Here is a 22,580-nt window from a genome sequence, read left to right on the forward strand (position 1 = left end):
TCTAAACAAAATTATAATTTTACCTCTAAACTTTTAATTAATGACGATTTCATCCTTAGGTTAAAATAAAATAAAATTATTGCAATTTAATCCTTATTTCCAGCCGTTATTCTCACACAAATTGATAACAACCTATGAATTCTATAAAATGTCAGAATTTTCCATAATTTCAAAACTTTTCAATTTAATCCTTAAAACATGTTTTTCCCTAATCTTGAGCTAAATTAATAATTTCATTCAATTTTTTAATTTAAATAATAAAATAATCCATTTCATGCAAATTGGTCATTTCTAACATTTTTTTTACAAAATTGCCCATAAAATTTTACTTTTATTCAATTTAGTCCATGAGCCTAAAACATACAAATTAGCCATGCTAGCTGAATATTCATCCATATTTTCCTCCTCCTCCTCTCCATTCCACATCCTTAATTTATATAACATGCAACAAGTAACATTATCAATAATTTCACTATTTACTTATGTATATTCAAAACTGTCCATTTGTGTCATAGTCACTAAATTATTTATATCTTAAGCTACAGAACTCGAAATTAAGATATTTTAATTTTCCCTGAAACTAGACTTACTTATCTTATTACCATAAAATTTTCAGAATTTTTGGTTTAGCCAATAAGTACAGTTTATTTTTTAAAGTTGCCCTGTTCTGCTGTCTGATAGTTCCAAACCTTCTTCACTAAGAATTAATTATCTCATCGTACGAGATTCGGATGATGTTCCCGCTTATTTATATTGAAAATAGACTCTTTAAGGATTTTAAACATATAAATTTAATCCCTTAATTATTTTTATCCAATTTTTGATGATTTTCCAAATCAGAACAGGGGAACCCGAAATCATTCTGACATTGTCTCACAAAACTTATTATATTTCATGATTTACAATTCCATTGCTTACACCGTTTCTTCTATAAGAAACTAGACTCAATAAGCTTTAATTTCATATTTTATTCATCCTCTAATTAGATTTCTACAATTTTTGGAGATTTTTCAAAGTTAGACTATTGCAGCTGTCCAAAACTGTTTTAGTGCAAAATGTTGATTTTCATTTTGCCCCAAATTTCACAGTTCATACAATTCAGTCCTTACTTAATTAACCCCTCAATTAAACTAATTTTCTCAATTAATACTTTTTCTAGACATTATAAGTTATTTCATGACTATTGAAATTCAAAATTTCCACATAAAACTCTAACTTCAAACTCTTTTACAATTTAGGTCCCAAACATTCACTTTCTATTCAATTCTTTCAATAAAATCAGCATATAAACAATTTAAAGCTCTAATTCTATGTCAAATCATCATATACTTCGATCACATATGCATAGAAACTTTCAATTTCTTTCATAGAATCAAGAACTAATGAATTCAACAAATGGACCTAGTTGTAAAAGTCACAAAAACACAAAAATTTCAAGAAATAATCAAGAATTGAACTTACTTTCAATAAAAATATGAAAAACCAGCTTAAGGGAAATCTTCCATGGTGTTTTTGCTGATGAGAGTGCAGAAAAATAAAGAGAAATCTAGATAATTCCACTTTAGTCCTAGCTTTATTAAGTAAATTTTGCAATTTTCCAATTTTGCCCTTATTTTCTTGGTGATTTCATGCTCTTGCCGTCCAGCCCAAATAGACCTTGGGTCTATTTTCCTTTTAAACCCTCTTTCTTTTATCATTTAAGCTATTTAATCATTTCCCACAATTTTGCATTTGATACATTTAGTCCTTTTTGTTCAATTAGCTATCAGTACTTTAAAATTTCTTGACGAAAATTTAATACTAACTTATTAACACTCCATAAATATTTATAAAAATATTTATGGATCGATTTAAAATTCCCGAGGTCTCAATACCTCGTTTTCAATTCTAATATTTTAATATATAGATATTTTTTGTACATTTCACTATTTCAAATTTTTTCCTAACTTCACATTTAACTTATACTCACTAAATTAATAATATTTCCTACTCATTTGTCAGATTTACTGATCTCGAATTACTGTTCCGACACCACTAAAAATTAGGCTATTACATCTTTTGGTGCTTTTCTTCTTCAAGCAGCTTTGTTTTGACTATCTGCAATTTCAGGGAGATAATGTTTGTAACTTTAATCTCCTCTGCTGCAATTTCAAAGAGATGAGATTTGCTATCTTCAATTTGCTCCACTACCGCTTCAAGGGGATAAGATTAGTGACTCCAATCTATTCTACTGCAATTTAAGATTTGTGGCTTCAATCTACTCCACTGCACCTTCAAGGAGATAAGATTTGTGGCTTCAATCTGCTCCACTGCACTTTTAGGGAGACAAGATTCGCCATGGTAGATTTGATCGACCTACTGCGACTTCAGAGGTATAGGATTTGTGACATCAACCTGCTCCACTGCAACTTTAGGGAGATAAGGTTTGCTATGATCTGCTCTACTGCAACTTCAGAGATATAAGATCTATTTACTTATAGCTTCAATCTGTTCCACTGCAACTTCAGGGAAATGAGATTCGCTATCTTCAGTCTATTCCACGGCAACTTCCGGGAGATAAGACTTTAATTTCAACCTGCTCCATTGCTAGTTCAGGGAGATAAGGTTTGTTATGATCTGCTCTACTGCAACTTCAGAGAGATAAGATCTATTTATTTATAGCTTCAATTTGTTCCACTGCAGCTTCAGGGAAATGAGATTCGCTATCTTCAGTTAGAGAGATAAGAATTTAATTTCAACCTGCTCCACTGCTACTAAAAGCAGATGAGGTTTGCTATGATCTGCTCAACTGTAACTTCAGAGAGATAAGATCTGTTTATTTATAGCTTCAATCTATTCCACTGTAACTTCGGGAAAATGAGATTCGCTATCTTCAGTCTGCTCCACTGCAATTTCAGGGAGATAAGACTTCAATTCAACCTGCTCCACTGCTACTTCAGGGAGATAAAGTTTAGTGGCTTCAATATGCTCCACTGCAACTTCAGGGAGATAAGATTCATCATTATAACTTCAATCTATCCCACTGCAACTTCAAGGGTATGGGATTTGTGGATTTACCGATCTTGTTACACTGTCCTCTAGGGAACATGACCTGTAGAATCAATTTCATGGGCCTATGTTTATGCCAAATAATTAGGATGTCATGATCAGAATCAAATGCTCCTAATTAGATATGTATGAATGATATTTGCATGAATACAGAATGTCATGAGAATGATCTCTTCTTAATGTTTGGGTTGTCATTGCTCATTGTTCATCAAGGTTGTATCACTGACGCAATATCCTGTCTTCTTGTTCGGCTGATATCTTTGACAGAAAATTTGAAGAAATAGCCATAATTTATACTATTCTTTCTCAAATATTTCCAACCCTTGGGTTTGGTAAATTCTAAATAATAGTCCTGTTTCAGGTTTTTGTACTATTTAGAAGCTTCCAGAGTAATATGCAAAACTCTTTTTGTGAAAGTATTATTAGTCCATTAATCGTTATTTCAATGTGAAATGCTTGAAAAAGATCATAACAATAGACAAGAAGGAAATTGATTGGGATCATAGCTTGAAATGAATAAATTAATCAAAGATAGCAAATGTAATAAGAAGGAAATTAACTCGAAATGAACAAGTTAATTAAAGATTGCAAATACAATAAGAAGGAAATTGATTGGGAGCGTAGCTCAAAACGAATACAATAATCAAGGATAGAAAATTCAATAGGGGTAAGATGAAAACTAGGTGCCCCAGATATCGCAGCCTGAGTTTCTCTGTACGAACTTCTTGAGGACCATTTTGAGCTCGACATGTGTTTAGAAGATCTAGAGTACTTTGTCGATGCCACAAGATGTAGCATATCTCTTTCTTATTAATTCAGGCATAGCAAGACTACTCTATGCCCCATTTTTTATTTGAATTGCCCTTTACGGGTTTTCAATTTAAAACTCATTTGGTCTCAAAGCGCCCTTTGCGGGTTTACGCCTTGACCTCTCATTTTTCTTTTCTTTTCCCTTTTTTTATTTTTTTTTTTGGAAAACTTTTGACTGAATCTGAATTTATGAGATTAGGCAGGTTCTTTCCATCAATCTCAGTTAAAATTAACGCTTTTCTAGAGAAAGCCTTATTTACTACATAAGGTCTTTCCTAATTTGGCATCCACTTTTCTCTGAAGTCCTTTCGTATATGAAGGATCCTTTTCAACACTAAGTCCTTCTCATGGAATTCTTTGGGGCAAGCCTTCTTGCCATAAACTCGCATTATTCGTTTTTGATACATTTGACCATGATGGATACTTTTCAAACTCTTTTCTTCAATCAGGTTCACTTGATCATATTGAAACTGGACCCATTCTACTTCATCCAATTCTTGACTCAATCGAAACTTAGAGAGAAGGAATCTCAACTTCAAAGGGTAAAACCGCCTCCATTATTTAAACCAATGAGAAAGGTATTACCCCGGTGAATGTCTTGGCTGACGTTCGATAAGCATAGAGGGTAAAATATGACTTCTTATGCCAATATTTACAAGTCTCGATCATTTTCCCATAATTTTTTTATTTTTTTCTGGTTTTTTATATATATATTTTTTGTTTTTTCCTTCTTTTTTTAGCTGCCTCTGCTGCACCGTTCATTTTGGGGTGATATAACGTTTGATCTTGAACATAATACAAACTTTTGATATCGTACTCTTGTGCATTGTTAGATATGATCCTTTCTGGCATTCCTTGTCAGTACATGATTTTTTTTTGTTTTTTTTGGGAATTTGATGACTGTCGACTTTGTGACATTGGCATATGAAGCGACTTTTCCCCGCTTATTGAAGAAATTGACGACCACAAAGATGAAGATGCCTGCTAGGAGCTTGTGACAAGATCAGCCCAATAACATCCATGCCCTACATAGAGAAAGTCTATGAAGAAATGAAGGAGGCACATGAATTTTGTCCCCATAAATTTGGTATTTACGGCATAACTGATGCGATCCTCTTCCATGGTGGACCATTAGTGCCCGAACCTCATGATTTTTCTAGCCATTGTAAAACCATTAGCATGTGTTCTTTAGACACCCTTATGGACCTCTTCTAAGATTTTTTTAGCTTTGACAGCATCCACACGTCTTAGTAGCGCAGGCATATCTTGATTCGATCGTGCGAAAACATCTTTGAATTCTCAAAATAACTCAATGACGTCTTACTTTGTCTCTGTGGTGATATAGGCTCTGATCTATACCTCTTTCTTTTTCTCTAGGCTCGCGATATCCATTGACCCTTTGTAAGGTAGGATCTGTTTTTCATCTTGTTCTACCATCTTTAACAAACCAGGAGATAGGCTACAATCTCCACCTCTTCAAAGTCCTGCGATCCCTCTAGACACATATCTTGCTCAAAAGGAGACTCTGGATCAGTAGCAGCGTCACTTATGTCGTTGATATCTGGAGACCTGTTGTAGGTACGATGGAATATTCTAAAGAATAAATGAATCTAAGAATAGTTATTTATGGTATGATCATGAATAAAGAATAAAAGAATATTTGAAAGAGAGTCCAAAAGACAAAAGTATCTAAGAATAAAGATTTTGCTCAAAATGACAGCAAAAATGCATTTTATTAAAATAAAGATTTTGAACATAAGCCTATTTCACAAAAGGATTCTCATCACTCCTAGGCTTAGAGCAATAAGTATGTTTTGAACATTATTCTGAGTTAGCTCTAAAAATATAGAGATCTATCCCACAGCCACATTATTCAAAACACTTCCAAGTATGCCTGATAAATTCTCTTTTCCAGATCCCTCTTCCGATACTGTATTCAGATTCCCTAGTATTCTTTCTGGGCCTTTGACTTCTTCAAAGAATTCTAACTCTTTATTATTCGTTAGACTCTGCACCAAAACTTTGATTTCAGCGCACTCCTAGATATCGTGATAACCTTCAGCGTGGAACTCACAGTAACTCTCCATCCTTTTGGGTATCCTCCCCGGATTCTCATATCCGTCATTTATTTTTAAACCCATTTTAGTGGCGGTTTCTACCTCTTCCTCTACTCTCAATTATCATATTTACCTCCTAAGTCTAGATAACCGGGTAACGGATTTCCTACCACATTAGGTCTTGATGGATTGCCAAACTTCATGATGCCCATCTTGATGAACCTTTCGATTAACTTCTTAAATATGGTGCAATTCTCAATTAAGTGCCCCGTTATTCCTGCATGGTACTTGCATTGAGTATTCATTTCATACCATTTCGGGAACGGAGGTTGTATGGTTTCCGAATAGAAAGGGGATACCACATGTGCATCAAACAGATTTCGTTACAGCTATTTATATGACATTGGGATGGGTGTAAATTGGAGCCTTTCTATGTTTGGCCTCGAGTTGGATTCCTGCTTGAAGGGGCCTTGCTAGCTAGTAGTTACGGCCTTCGGCTGGCCTACAGTAACCAATTTAAAATACCCATTGCTTATATTATTAACTTCATTTTCATTTCTCTTTGGGGTTGACCTCTTAGCGCTTTCTTCCGCGTCTATCTTCTCGCTCCTTATTGTGTTTTCAATCATCTCGCTAGACATTACTATATCTGATAAACTCATGGTAGCGCGTCCCAACATATGGGTAATGAACAAGGCTTTAAAAGTGTTAACGAAAAGCATCATAGTTTCTTTCTCCAAAAGAGGTGGCTGGACTTGTGTCGCTATCTTTCTCCATCTTTGGGTATATTGCCTAAAGCTCTCACTTTACTTTTTTTCCATATTCTGCAGTGTAATTTTGTCAGGTGCCATGTCTGTCACGTGGCCATATAGCTTCATGAAAGCCTGTACCAAGTCCTTCCATGGATGAATTTTGGTACGGCTCAGTTGGTTGTACCATTTGGCAGCTGACCCAATTAGACTATCTTGAAAGTAAGAATTAACAGTTGATCGTTATCAACGTATCCTGTCATTCTTTGGTAGAATACCGTGATGTGAGCTTTAGGACAACTAGTCCCATTATACTTTTCAAATTCTAGAGTCTCGAATTTCGACGGGAGTACTAAATCTGGAACCAGCTCGGATCTTTGGCGTCAACCCCGCAATGGTAATCAGCAATCTCCATTGTTCTAAGTTTTTCCTCCAACCACCCAGTTCCTGTTAAAGAAGGTTTAGCATAATCATACATAGTGCGTGGAGCAGGATTTTGATTAACTGCAATTGCAGGAGGTAGCTGATTGTCTTGGTTTTCAGCTATCTCTTCGGTTGGGGGTTGAGTATCGTCCTCTTGCTCATTCTCTATATATCTTAAGCTTTGCCTTTTTTCTCTTTGGTTTTTACGAACTGTGCGATCGATTTATTCGTAAAAAAGTAGTGGTCCTAACGGGTTTCTTCTAGTCATAAACTATAAAAACCTGTCAAGAGAAGGAAAAAGTAAATTAATAAGTAATAATAATAAAAAAATTAAATTAAATTGCAAGAAAAATAAATGGCTAAAGTAATAAAAATTGAGCGTTCCTAATATCTTAGTTCCCCGGCAACGGCACCAAAAACTTGATCCTGTTGTTTCCTGATAGGTTTTAAATATTTATAATTAATTGTTTTTGAAACTAACTATTATCGCAATGTAGGCAACTGTACCTATCGAACAGTAGTATAGTTTTAGCAAGACCGGATTGTCGAACCCAAAGGAACTAAAAGTACTAGTAATGACTGTCTTTTTATTATCTAGCCTAAGAATAAAGAGGTTTTAGTTTTAACAAACTAATTATCTAAACTAAGAATTCACAGAGAATGGAATTGAGGAAATGCTTTTGGGAAAATCGATTGAATTAAGACAGTACCTAAAGAAAAATTCACCTAAACTGTACTTGTTATTCTGGCTTCGAATCGGACGATTTATTCATTTAATTTGTTCCGTAGATATCCCTAAGTTATGTTATTATCCCTATTCAAGACTAATAACGTCTAATCCCTAGATTGAATAATTGATACGTTTCTCTAATTAACACCCTAGGGTTGCATTAACTCGATCTATGGATCCCCTTATTAGGTTTCACCCTAATCCGGTAAAATTTTGTCACCCTATGTCTAGGCGCGCAATCGACTCTGCTTAATTATGACAAATGTACTCTTAGACAAGGTCTATTCCTTCTCTGAATAAGAGCTTATCTTGAATCAGTATCCTGGGATATCAAAACAAGAATTAAGAATACATAATTAAGAACAAGTTAAATATTTATTATACAATTCAGAAAATAATAACAAGATTCGTCTTAGGTTTAATTCCCCTTAGGTATTTAGGGGTTTTAGTACATATCTAAATAAGAAAACATCTCAGAATGATAAAGAATAGAAAACATAAAGAAAACCCAAAACTCCTGAAGGGGAAATTGAGGGGAGATCTTCAGTCTTGACGGTGAATCCGGCTTCTGAGATGGATCAATCAGCTTCCTTGGAGTAATTCCTTACTCCTTCTCCTGTGCCTCCCTTTTCTTCCTCCTCTAGATTGTATTTATAGGCTTTGGAATGCCTAAGAGCCCTCAAAATTAGCCTTTTTCGAATTGGACTCAACTTGGGCTCGGCAGGGACACGCCCGTGTGAATCGTGCTTCGAAACTGCCAAATTGACACGGCAGTGTGGTTTGCCCGTGTGAGGAGGTCCAGGCCGTGTTGATTTCATACTTTGGCCCATTTTCTCCGTTTTTGGCCCGTTTCTCGTTCTTTTTGCTCTCCTATGCTCTCCTAAGTATAAAATACGAAATTAAAGCATTAGAAGCATCGAAGTCACCAATTCTAATAAGAAATCATCCATAAAATGCGTTAAACATGGGGTAAAAATATGTATAAATTACGGTTTATCAATGTTGTTATAAGTATAGTTGTCTTGATTAATAAAGAGACTACATCTATGAAGTTGAAATCATTTGATTCATGTTAGTAAAGTTTCTAAACAGTTAATGACCAGAGTATAGAAATGTGGCTATAAGTGGTAAATTAAACTAGTATAGCATGATTCGACTTTCAATTTGGAATTTCAGAGAGGATCTGATTTCTGGTTTCTGTTATTATTATTTCTGAGTAAGATATGAGTACCGAGAAACTCCGGGTTATGCAAAGAATTGAGTACAGAGTTCACAGATGTATCTTATAAATTTGTCCAAAGGATATTGAATTATCTACCGAGTAAAGCCAAATATTGAATGTATTCGAGATAATTATTGTCAGTGATGACAGTGGAAAGAAAATGAAAAAGGGTTATTATGAATTTCGTATTGCGATATCTCTCATCCCCGAGAAAAATAAGGGATGCAAGTTGGATTGTGATAGATTGATGATGAAAGTCCACATGGTTTTGGTATGTATAAATATGTTATTTGACAGATGTAACTGAATCGTATGTTTTTGAGTTTATAGTTCCTAGAATGTCAGCCTCTAGTGTTTCGAATTAAGTCGAGGTTTATACCGCAACTATAGAAAGGCTACAAGAAATCCTGAGTATGAGACTGAGTTGATTTGTAATCTTGAGAAAAGAGTGGTAGTAACTTGTGAAAGTTGGAAGAAACTTCTTCTGGTGAGATTTTCGGGGACGAAAATCCCTAAGGGGGGAGAATTGTAATAGCCCGATTTTGGGCCTAGTTGGAACCGTGGTTTTGGACCACTATTCCGAAGCCAGAGAAAACTATTTTGATATTATTTTATGTGATATAACCTGTTTATAAAGGTGCATGAAATTTTTGGTATATTAATTTCAGCGATTTCTAGTCCAATTTCGAAAAAGGACTAAATCGCGTAAAAGGTAAAAGTTGTATTTTAATATCCAAATGTGTCTAATAGCTAGAGTATTAAAATTAGGGGCTTTTAGAGTGAAATTAGACCCCTGAATATGGCTTTTCCGGCCATGGGACAAGAAATTTCCAATCGTCAATGTATTTGGTAAGGTGATGTCATATTAGGTGATAAAATGGTACCCTAAGGACTTAGCCTCAACTTTTTCATTTTATTCCTTCTTCTTTGACTGAAAATACCAGAAAAGAAAAGGTTTTTGAAGCTTTGAACTTTCAGCAAAGAAACTCACTTGAAAGTAAGTGATTTTAATGCTTTTTCTTAAAGATTTTTACATTTTTGGAACCCCTAAAGCATGTGCTTTTCATCACGAGGTTTCGTGATAGGTTTTAAATATTTATAATTACTCGTTCTTGGACTAACTATTATCGCGATGTAGGCAAGTGTACCTATCGAACAGTAGTATAGTTTTAGTAAAATCGAATTGTCGAACCCAAAGGAACTAAAAGTACTAGTAATGACTGTCTTTTTATTATCTAGCCTAAGAATAAAGATATTTTGTTTTAATTAACTAATTATCTAAACTAAGAACTCATAGAGAAAATAATTGGGGAATTGCTTTTGGGAGAATCGATTGAATTAAGATAATACTTAAGGAAAACTCCACCTAGACTTTACTTGTTATTCTGGCTCTGAATCGGACGATTTATTTATTCAACTTGTTCCGTAGAGATCCCTAAGTTATGTTATTATCCCTATTCAAGACTAATAATGTCTAATCCCTAGATTGAATAACCGAGACTTTTCTCTAATTACCACTCTAAGGTTACATTAACTCGATCTATAGATCCCCTTATTAGGTTTCACTCTAATCCGGCAAAATCTTGACACCCTATTTTTATGCGCGCAATCAACTCCGCTTAATTATTACAACAGTACTCTTAGACAGGGTCTATTCTTCCTCTGAATAAGGGCATGTCTTGAATCAGTATCCTGGGATATCAAAACAAGAATTAAGAACACATAATTAAGAACAAGTTAAATATTTATCATATGATTCAGAAAATAATAACAAGATTCGTCTTAGGTTTCATTCCCCTCAGGTATTTAGGGGTTTTAGTTCATAACTAAATAAGAAAACATCTAAGAAGAATAAAGAATACAAAATGTAAAGAAAACTCAAAACTCTTGAAGGAAAATTGAGGAGAGATCTTCAGTCTTGATGATGAATCCGGCTTCCGAGATGGATCAATCGGCTTTCTTGGAGCAATTCCTTGCCCCCTCTTCTCTATCCCCTTTTTTTCTCCTCTTCTAGGGTGTATTTATAGGCTTTGGAATGCCTATAAGCCCTCAAAAGTGGCCTTTTCCGAATTGGACTCAACTTGGGCTCGGCAGGGACACGCCCGTGTGTGATTACTTCAGGCCGTGTTCGAGCCTGTTAAAATGGCACGGGCGTGTGCTATACCCGTGTGAATCGTGCTTCAATTCTGCCAAATTGACACGGCCGTTTGGTCTGCCCGTGTGAAGAGGTCCAGGCCGTGTTGATTTCGTACTTTGGCCCGTTTTTCGTTCCTTTTACTCTCCTATGCTCTCCTAAGTATAAAACATGAAATTAAAGCATTAGGAGCATCGAATTTACCAATTCTAATGAGAAATCATCCATAAAATGCATTAAACATGGGTCAAAATATGTATAATTTACAGTTTATCAGCTTTCATAAGAGGGGACTATTTTGCAAAATGATTAAGAGTCTAGGGTTTTGCCATGAAAGCATATGTGTTGTTTGCTGAGTTTTTATGGAAGAAAATGAGTCTTGGTAGTGTTATAAACACTTTTTGTGAAGGAAGATTGCATGAAAACTCCTAAAAAAGAGGATATTTTGCAAAATAGTATAATAAGTGTAAGTGTATGAAATAGTTGATATTGTGAGTTGCTATGGTTATAAAAATGGTTCATCTAGGCTTAAAGAGTAAAGAAATTGAATAAAAAATTATTTTTTGAGCCTAGGGGTAATTTGGTAATTTTGGCAAAATATATGGGCAAAATTGTAAAAATTCCCAAGTGTGTCAATGGACTAATTTGATTAGTACATTGTTTTAATAAGTTGAATGTGATGTTATAGATGATGAAAATCGAGATTTGGACCTAGAACGGAAAGAAATTGATTAAGGGACGATTAGGTCTTTTCTACTTTTGTGGTATCGAGGTAAGTTCATATGTAAATGATGCCATGCTATACATGTATTTAAATGTTTTGTTATTACATGTATTGTGCAAATATTATTGTGTATGTGATTAATAAAGATGTGATAAGACAAAGTCTTGATAAGCGAGGAAAATTCCGTTTGAACCTTAGGAATAGAATAGGATATAAGTGACATGTCACTAGGAATTAAGAGTACATGTGATTAGCTCGAGAGCGAGCATTTAAATGTCATAAGATATGAGGTAGCTTTGGCTACATATATGGCACTTATGTGCAAGAGTTGTTTCGAGTATCCATTTAATATTCCAAGCTTACCCTCATTCCTTTCCCATGTTCTCTAATGTTTCAGGCTAGCTCGGGTTGGAGTCCGTCGGAGATATCATCACACTGTCAAGCTATCGCTATTAGCGTAAGTAATTTCTAGTGTTTTGAGTCTATGGCATGTATAGGGGAGTTAATATTTGAGATATGATGATAAATGTAGCATAAATGTGGTAAAGAGGAGAATAAAATCTATGATATCTATTGCATGAGGTTGTAACATGATCATAACATGTGTATGGATGTTTAAGTGCTCATCTATGCCATGAAATATGCTATTGATTAAGTTTGTGTGTACGTGTTGTGAGGGTGGCAAAATGGCTTAGAAAATGACCTCCTTTTTGTCCACACGGGCAGGTCACACGGGCGTGTGTCATGACCGTATTTTAAAGTCAGTGTTGCACACGGGCTATTGACACGGGCGTTACGTGTTCGTGTGAGGGACACGGGCTATTGACACGGGCGTGTGTCTGGTCGTGTGAAAAACTCTTTAGGTGTGAAGTAGAATTTAATTCTACGTGGATGAGGGACATGGACGTGTCTCGATGAACACCAGGCCATGTGGTGCACACGGGCAACTAACACGGCCATGTCAATCGATTACACGGACGTGTTCCCGGGCGTGTGGAGCCTTAAAGCATAAATTTTTCAAGTTATTTTTAAGTTCTCGGTTTAGTCCCAAACTGCCTTTAATGCATGTTTAGAGCCTTGGTAGCTCGTTTAAGGGCCAGTATGCATGTAAAAAGAAGAGTTTTAAATTGAACGAAATTTTATGGCCGGTTTAGAAATGAAAGTGCATGAGTTAAGTCCGATAGCACCTCGAACCCTGTCCCGGCGTCGAATACGGGCAAGGGGTGTTACATAAGCTAGCTTCCTATACATCATCTATATATGAATACAATTCAACATAAGACTAAGGTTTATCAGACTGTTGTTTCTCGCCATTAACATGAAGTTGAAGCACAGGGGTGTTGTCACAGTTTCGATTGTACTTATACCAACTTGCGCATAACAAAACGTAGCCCAAGTTTAAGATTCCTATGCCAGCAATTATGTATAGTAGTAATCTTAATCTTCCCTTATTCAGATCCTTCTTTAACCAGTTTTAGGTGGCTGTGTGGTTTGTTGCTCGATGAATTATAAAGATCAACAAGCTGCTGAAATAATTTGAACCTGCCAACCCACAGTAAAATAGAGACCCTCCGATGCTTTTCATGTTCTCAAGGAACTACTTGTAGTAGAATTCAATGGGGCCAGTTGTAATGGCCTAAATTCAAAGTTATCGGAATAGTAGTTTCGTAACCACAAATCTGATTTAAAGAGAAATTTATTTCAATATTTTTGCATGAAAATTGATATGATAGGAAAATCGTATGAAAATATTGATAGAAAAATTTTACTGATTTAGTGGTTAGTTAGAAAAATAAATTATTGAAGAAATTGGGTAAAAACAAGATATCGGGACCTCTATCTTGTAAAACCGAGTCAAAAATAATTTTATAAATATTTATGAAATGTTATTAGTGTGGTATTAAAATATCGTTAGGAAATTTTAATGTTTGGGTAGTCAATTAAATGAAAAGGACTAAATTGTAATAGGTGTAAAAGTTGCTAGAATGATTAAATAGCTTAAGAGTCTAATGAGAAAGGATTTAAAAGGCAATTAGACCCAAAAGTTATTTGGGCTGGACGGCAATGGTATGAAATCAGCAAAAAAATTGATAAATTAAGGGTAAAATTGGAATATTGCAAAATTAACTAAATAAAGCTAGGACTAAATAGGAAATATCTAGATTTCTCTTCATTTCTCTTCAATTCCAGCAGCTAAAAATGCCATAGGAGGGTTCTCTAAGTTGGTATTTCATAATTTTTGCACCAAGTGAGTTAATCCTTGCCTTTTTCTTGTAATTTTTGTGTTTCTAAGACTTTTACAACTAGGTCCTACTATTAAATTCATTAGTTTTTGATTTCATGGATGAAATTAAAAGTCACCATGGTTGAGTGCTGTAAGTTTATGATGAAATAGAATGAAATTAAAGCTTTAATTTGTTTATTGGGTAATTTCTATAGAAATTGATTTTTAGGACCTAATTGTGAAAATGCTTGGAATTAAAGTCTATTGCTAAAATTCTGATTCCTAAAGGTTGTAAACTAGTTTAAGGTGATATAATAAAATATTAATTGAGAAAAATCAGTTCAATTGAGAGGCTAATTGAGTAGAGACGAAATTATCAATTATTAAAAGCTTAGGGGAAAAATGGTAATAAACAGCTTGCACAAAAACAGTTTGGACAGCAGCAGTAGACTAACTTTGAAAAATCACCATAAATTGTAGAAATCGAATTAGAAGATGAAAAAAAATATGGAATTAAAGCTTATTGAGTCTAGTTTCTCATAGAAAAAATAGTGTAAGCAATGGTAATAAACACGGCATAGGTATGCAATTGAACAAGGGTAACACAATACATGATTTGTGACGCCCATATAGGAAGCACTCTAAACAAGCATTTCACTTCTTCTATTGCTGCAAGCTGCACAGTCTCCAGGGATCCGCTGGTGATCCATCACCTTTTCTTTCATCTTGGGGTGTCACAATTGCTGCTTTATCCAGGAATCTGAATATACAGAAAAAAAATACTAACTTAAGCCAATTCTCAACATGTTCTTTTCCTCTCTTGTTTTAGCTACATTGCTTGGTCTCGAGGCATGCATTGGATATACTTGAAGAAAACTGATAAATGAGAGCAGATAGTGTGCTAACCTGAATTGGTCAGTATAGGGAATCTTGGAGTTGATAGACTTGGGAGGAAAATACTTGAAAAGGGAGAGCCAAGGCTGCTCCACAGGTTTTAATTCCCTTTTCTTGATAGCTACCACTATTACTTGTGCTACACTGGTTATTGGACTACCAGTAGCTTTAACTTTGACATATATTTTGGAACCAACAAAATACACCGCACAAGCTATAGACATGAGAGTTGCAGGAATCCCAAGGCCAATAGCCCAACTCACGTTTGGTTGAATATAGAAGATGAGGGTTAAGGATACCATTTGCGCAAAAGTGAAGGTGAAGAAATACCAATTGAAGAAGCTGTCGATTCCTCTTTTTCCAGCTTCTGTTTTAGGATTGAATTGGTCCACCCCAAATGCTAAGTTACATGGCCGAATGCCCCCAACTCCCATAATCATTAGCCCTAAACCTATTAGCAGAAATGCCAGATGCCCTGTTGTTGGCTTTTAGTATTCCCCACTCTCTTTTGCTGCACACTGGTGAAGATGCAACTCTCGGATGTCTGCTGTTAGTTTTAGTGCTAGCAATCCCCTCATAAACAAAAGAGCAGAGAAAAAAATAAAGCCAAAATATTATATTAAAATCTGTACTATTTTATGATTAATTTTCTTGTTGAGGGTTTCAAACGAAGGGCAGGGGTGATCTATGTTGAATGTTATTACCAAGAAAGAGGCAGCTATAGCAAATCCCAAGGTTTTTTAGCTGCAGAAAAAAGTATCGCAGTGGAAAGCTCCGACCAGGGTTCCAAAATTTGTAGTGCCATTAAAGACATTAATCATAGTTGTAGCTGTAAGTAGTGAGGTAGATCAACAAGTTGGCTAATGTACCAATGGCTCCCAGTTTCTCAAAGGTTTCATTCACTACCATGAATCATACACCTCAAAAAACCAAGACAAAAAAATCAAAACCAAACAAGCTTTTGTTCCAAAGTTACCTATAATAAATGACATAGCTTTCCATCCTCTGTAGTTGATTTTAGGCTCATCATCTGTTGCGACAATAGCTTTTTCCTTCTTCTCCATTGCTTCTTTGTCGCTCTTGTTCATTCTGTCATCCATCTTTTTCCACTGTTTGCTAAACAAGATGCTACTATCTCATTTATAACATTAATTGCATCTGAGACCTTTAGTGTGAACATAGCTCAGTTGAATGATTTAGAGAGGCAAACAAGTGATGGTCTACAAAACTTTACTAGTCACATTGTTCTTGCTTCTGATCGGCAACGCAAAAGACCCACCATACCAAAATTTCCTACCTCGATGTGATAGATATCAGGGATATATTCATATTACACAAAAATTTTGATAGAATTAGATGTAACATTACGTCATTTTTAAGTATACGGACACTAATAATTGGATTTATTTATTCAACATTAATTACTCTGTACATATATAAATTAACTAAATGTTCATTGTAACAACCATTACAACAAAAATAAATAATATAAAAAATAAGAGCAGAAAATAATCAAACACAATCAATCTTTGTTAATGCACTGAATGATTTTATTCAACAATTATTTAGATCATCTATTAGCTTAATCCCAATTTACCATTACACAAAGAAATAATTGCAGCATAATATTGACCCCAATTATCACAAGTCACTCACTCAAATATCTCACAATACGACTAATAAACTTCTCCAAATAATTCCTAAAAGAGTGTAACAAAATAACCATAAGAAAATACAGTGAAGTTGTCGACAAAAACACTCCACAAGTTGCTCTCAACACCAGAAAGAAAAAAAAGCTCGTAATAGAAGAACTCAAGAAAGTGAAGATCTTTCAGCTCTCTCTCTTGTGATTTACCAGGAGAGAATAAAGCCTATTTATACGCTATTATATTAGCAAGACAAACTTGTCTTGAAATTGTATTTTAACCCGACTCATAAAGAGCTCAAATTCTAAGTATTCTATCCATAAAAATTAATTATTAAGGTGTAATGATAAATTTATATTTATTCTAATCAACAAAATAAAATGTAATAAATTTTTTTTCAAATATCATATAATTGTAAAATTGCAGCTTAACCCAATAAAAAAAGGATGGATTCTTCTTGGAAAATAAACTGTCGATAAATATGAAATAATTTTTACAGATGATATCGACAACAAAAAAATCAACTAATTTATATCGTGTTGGGTTAATTATTTATTTGTATCAAATTATTCAGTAAGAATTTGGAGATTAAAATATGTTTCAAGTATCTATACATTATGTACATTTGGATTTTAGTCTATTTTATTTTTAAGAATTTACTCCTATTTTTGAATTTAAAATTTTAAGTCTAATTGTTATCGTTATTAAAATTCTTCTATTAAATCTACTAGAATGGCATTTTAAATTTAAAAGAAAAATACATTCATTTGGTAGTCATGTAATAATAAAAATAAGGTTGAAAATATTGATTAGAATTTTTCCTTATAAACACCCGTTCGAACTTGTATTGAAAAATAATTTTTGTTGTAGTGTTTTAAAGAAAAAATATTGTCAACGTTTTAATTGAAATAATTAATTATTTAGATTAACTAATGATATTATAAAATAAAGGAACTAAAATATATAAAAATTAAAGCATGTAGATTAAATATCAAGTTTCAATAGAATATAAGAATTAAAACTAAAATTTGACCATTATCTTATAATGTAAAAATAAAAATAAAGGTAAACTAAAAAAATTAAGTTTTAATTCTAACATTCAAAATATATATTCAATGTAATATTTTAATAAAAATTAACATAAGTATTCAAATTATATATATAAAAAATTTAGGTCCTTTTTTATATATATTTTTGCTTTAATCATTTGAACAATCAAAGGAATGTAAGGAGCTGTATAAGGACAAGTACTTTAAAACTAAACATCATAACAAGAATAGTATGAGGATAAAGAATTTTGGCTTCTCATTATCCTTTTTATTTTTCTTGTTTCGTAGGAACATGTCAATAGAATATGAATTAGATGCAACATCAAAATCTCTTGAAATTATCCTGCTTCTCTTCAGTCCTACAACTGCATATTCTTGTTGGATCTTATAATCTAAAGCTAAAGAAATAAAGGGTTTTCATCTAAGCTAGCTACCTATACATCATCTATATATGAATACAATTCAACATAAGACTAAGGTTTATCTAACTGTTGTTTCTCGCCATTAACGTGAAGTTCAAGCTCAGGGGTGTTGTCGCTGTTTCCTTTGTACTTATACCAACTTGCGCATAACAAAAAGTAGCCCAAGTTTAAGATTCCTAGGCCAGCAATTATGTAATAATAGTAATCCAATCTTCCCTTATTCAGATCCTCCTTTAACCAGTTTCCGGTGGTTGTGCGGTTTGTTGTTCGATGAATTATAAAGATCAACAAGCTACTGAAATAATTTGAACCTGCCAACCCACAGTAGAATAGAGACCCTCCGATGCTTTTCATGTTTTCAGGGAACTGCTTGTAGTAGAATTCAATGAGGCCAATGGATGCAAACGCTTCCGTCAGTCCACCAAGTATGAATTGAGGGATTAAAATCGAGGCTGACATTGACGAAATGGCACCTTTCCTTGGCACAACTCCTAGGGTCGGTTTCGTCAGAGCTATGCTTCTTCGGTGCTGTTCTACCATCCCAGACACAAGCATGGTGAATATGGAGACAAACATCCCAATACCGATCCTCTGTAGGATTGTAATGCCCCCTTCTTTCGCTCTGATTTTTCGAAGGAATGGGACGATAGCTCGATCGTATACGGGTATGAAAATGGTCAGGCTAAGCATCATGAAGACAACATAGGATGCAGCTGGGATCTTAAAGTTGCTATTTCCGAGGCGTCTATCAGATTGAACGGCTTGGAACACGGCATAGGTATGCAGTTGAACAAGGGTAACACAATACATGATTTGTGATGCCCATATAGGAAGCACTCTAAACAGGCATTTCACTTCTTCTACTTGCTGCAAGCTGCACAGTCTCCATGGATCCGCTGGTGATCCATCACCCTTTATTTCATCTTGGGGTGTCACAATAGCTGCTTTGTCCAAGAATCTGAATATACAAAAAAAAAAAACTAACTTAAGCCAATTCTCAACATGTTCTTTTCCCCTCTTGTTTTAGCTACATTACTTGTTCTCGAGGCATGCATTGGATATACTTAAAGAAAACTTATAAGTGGGAGCAGATAGTGTGCTGACCTGAATTGGTCGGTATAGGGAAGTTTGGAGTTGATAGACTTGGGAGGAAAATACTTGAAAAGGGAGAGCCAAGGCTGCTCCACAGGTTTTAATTTCCTTTTCTTGATAGCTACCACTATTACTTGTGCTACACTGGTCATTGGACTACCAGTAGCTTTAACTTTGACATATATTTTGGAACCAACAAAATACACCACACAAGCTATAAACATGAGAGTTGCAGGAATCCCAAGGCCAATAGCCCAACTCACGTTTGATTGAATGTAGACGATGAGGGTTAAGGATACCATCTGCGCAAAAGTGAAGGTAAAGAAATACCAATTGAAGAAGCTGTCGATTCCTCTCTTTCCAGCTTCTGTTTTTGGATTGAATTGGTCCACCCCAAATGCCAAGTTACATGGCCGAACGCCCCCAGCTCCCACAATCATTAACCCCAAACCCATTAGTAGAAATGCCAGTTGCCCTGTTGTTGGCCCTTCGCATTCCCCACTCTCTTTTGCTGCACACCGGTGAGGATGCAACTCTGGGATGGCTGCTGTTAGTTGTATTGCTAGCAATCCCTTCATAAACAAAAAAGTAGAGAAAAAAAAGCCAAAAGATTATATCAAAATCTGTACTGTAGCGCAAAATTGGTAAGTTTGGTTTGGTCAATGTCCTGTTATGGTTCAGCTTTAGATCTATACTTTTTTATGATTAATTTCCTTGTTGGGGGTTTTCAAATGAAGGGCAAGGGGTGATCTATGTTAAATGTTATTACCAAGAAAGAGGCAGCTGTAGCAAATCCCAAGGTTTTGTAGCGGCCAAAGTAAGTATCGCAGAGGAAAGCTCCGACCAGGGTTCCGAAATTTGTAGTACCATTGAAGACATTAATCATAGTTGCAGCTGTAATACTCTTTAAGTTGAAGACGGTAGTGAGGTAGATCAACAAGTTGGCTAAGGTACCAATGGCTCCCAGTTTCTCAAAGGTTTCATTCCCTGCCATGAATCATACACCTCAAAAAACTAAGGCAAAAAAAATCAAAACCAAACAAGCTTTTGTTCCAAAGTTACCTATAATAAATGGCATGGCTTTCCATCCCCTGTAGTTGATTTCAGGCTCATCATTTGTTGCGACGGTAGCTTTCTCCTCCTTCTCCATGGCTTCTTTGTCACTCTTGTTCATTCTGTCATCCATCTTTTTCCTCTGTTTGCTAAACAACATGCTACTATCTCATTTATAACATTAATTGCACGTATGAGACCTTTAGTGTGAACATAGCTCAGCTGAATGATTTAGAGAAGCAAACAGCTTCTACCTTTCTTTACTAAAAATTAATTATCTTCTCAAACGGAATTTGGATGACGTTCTTGTTTGTTTTTTTCGAAAATAGACTCATTAAGGATTTTAAGCATATAAACTATAATCCATAATTATTTTTGTACAATTTTTAATGATTTTCCCAAATCAAAATAGGGGATTCCAAAATCATTCTGACTCTATCTCACAAAAATTAAAATATCTCATAAAATAATATTCTTTTGTTTACACCGTTTCTTCTATGTAAAACTAGACTCAATAAGCTTTAATTTTATATTTTATTCAGCCTCTAAGTCGATTTCCACAATTTTTGGTGATTTTTCAAAGTTGGACTACTGCTGCTGTCCAAAACTGTTTTAGTGAAAAATGTTGATAACTAAGTTTATAACACCTTCACTCCTTTCAATTAAACCCTATACATGCCATATAAACCTTAAAATGCACAATAAAATTTACCAAAGTAATCTAGATAGTGTGCCTTGATGTGTTGATCCGATCCACCGATTTCACGTCAATCTACAAAGAACATTTAACACACAGGAGTAAGCTTATAAAAGTTTAGTAAGTTCATAGGCATAGAAAATAATTCTTACCAAAAATCGTATAATAATTATACAATATATAATTTCACCAATTCTTCCTGTCAATCACAAAATCAATGACAAATTTCACTTCATTGAGCTCAATATCAATAAATAATCAATTTCAATCTCTTGGGTCCATTTATCGCTTATTTTTCTTAATCAATTTTAGGAACAGTTACGGAATTGAGTACTTCGTTTTCACAATGCCATAGTATAACTATTGTCTTGCACATAATCATATATCATACACCGAAGCCATAGCCCAGCCATGGTCTTACACGGATCACATATCACACTGATGCCATATCCCAAATATGGTCTTACATAGAAGCACATATCACATTGATGCTATATCCCAGATATGGTATTATACGGAAGCACATAATCACATCACACTGATGCCATAGTCCAGTTATGGTCTTATACGGAAGCACATATCACACTGATGCCATAGCCCAGCTATGGTCTTATACGGAAATCACATATCATATGTTGCAATGGTCCAATCATGGTCTTTACCGTCAATTCGTCTTAGTCACTGAACGAAAGTACTCAAATCCGTCGTTCCACCTGGGCAATTTGTACTTTTACTCAAACATTATTTTACAATTATCACAATTTAATAGCATTCATATGCAATAATATACCATAGCATTAATGAAATTTTTATAACAAAACATTGAATTTAGCCATATGAACTTACCTGGGCAAATTCGCAAAAGTCGTACAAGTTCAGGGACTAATCTGCTATTTTCTCTTTTCCACGATTTACTTCGGGTTCTTGATCTATAATTGTAAAATCATTCATTTATTAGCATTTATTTCAGTTTTACTCTACTTCACAGTTTATACCCTTTAATTCCTAAAATTACACTTTTTTCCTAAATTTTTACAGTTTTTACAATTTAGTCCTTGATCAATTTAACCTTCAATTAAATTTATCTTTCTCAATTAACACTTATTTCATCATTATAAGCTACTACACAACCTTTGAAAATCATAATTTCAGCACCAAACCTTAATTCATAATTTTTCACAATTAGGTCCTAAAATCATTTTTATTAAAATCACTTAATAAAATCATCATTTAATGAAATTAAAGCTTTAAATCCGTGTATATTCATCATAAACATACAACACTCATTCAAGATAACTTTTAAATTCACTCATAAAATTAAAAGCTAATGAGTTCAATAAGTAGACCTAATTGTAAAAGTCACAAAAACATAAAAATTACTAAGAAAAAGTAAAAATTGAACTCACATGGTGCAAAAATACGAAAAACCAGCATAGGAGACCTGCTATGGAGTTTTTGGCTGAGAAAAGATGAAGAAATGGCTAGATTTTTCAATTACATCATTTTTAACTACTAACTTTTATTCTATTTCCAATTTTGCCCCTTGTTCACATTGTTTTCTTGTTTATTTCATACCCAAACCGTCCAGTCATTATCCTTTGGGTAT

The 22,580-nt window shown here is 34.4% G+C and overlaps 1 protein-coding gene and 1 pseudogene across 12 annotated transcripts; both read right to left on the reverse strand.

Annotated features, from left to right (window-relative positions):
- Nucleotides 1–4,802: 4,802 nt before the first annotated feature.
- LOC108478026 (protein NRT1/ PTR FAMILY 2.11-like) lies at nucleotides 4,803–16,149 on the reverse strand (annotated as a pseudogene).
- A 1,794-nt stretch (nucleotides 16,150–17,943) lies between these two features.
- LOC108476747 (protein NRT1/ PTR FAMILY 2.11-like) lies at nucleotides 17,944–22,511 on the reverse strand. 12 transcript variants are annotated; one of them, XM_053023603.1, is made up of 8 exons: nucleotides 22,381–22,511; nucleotides 21,821–21,903; nucleotides 21,637–21,687; nucleotides 20,990–21,049; nucleotides 20,287–20,399; nucleotides 19,994–20,211; nucleotides 19,237–19,796; nucleotides 17,944–19,090 (listed from the first exon to the last, which is right to left on the reverse strand). In XM_053023603.1, the coding sequence occupies exons 5-8, from the start codon at nucleotides 20,396–20,398 to the stop codon at nucleotides 18,184–18,186; spliced, it is 1,797 nt and encodes a 598-aa protein (XP_052879563.1). In that variant the 5' UTR covers nucleotide 20,399; nucleotides 20,990–21,049; nucleotides 21,637–21,687; nucleotides 21,821–21,903; nucleotides 22,381–22,511; the 3' UTR covers nucleotides 17,944–18,183. The 12 variants fall into 12 exon arrangements, with proteins under 12 accessions (XP_052879563.1, XP_052879559.1, XP_052879560.1 ...); XM_053023599.1 differs by having other exon boundaries at nucleotides 20,287–20,419; XM_053023600.1 differs by having other exon boundaries at nucleotides 20,287–20,426.
- Nucleotides 22,512–22,580: the final 69 nt, after the last annotated feature.

The sequence above is a fragment of the Gossypium arboreum genome, chromosome 12 (genome assembly GCF_025698485.1).
Source record: "Gossypium arboreum isolate Shixiya-1 chromosome 12, ASM2569848v2, whole genome shotgun sequence".
Lineage (NCBI taxonomy): Eukaryota > Viridiplantae > Streptophyta > Magnoliopsida > Malvales > Malvaceae > Gossypium > Gossypium arboreum.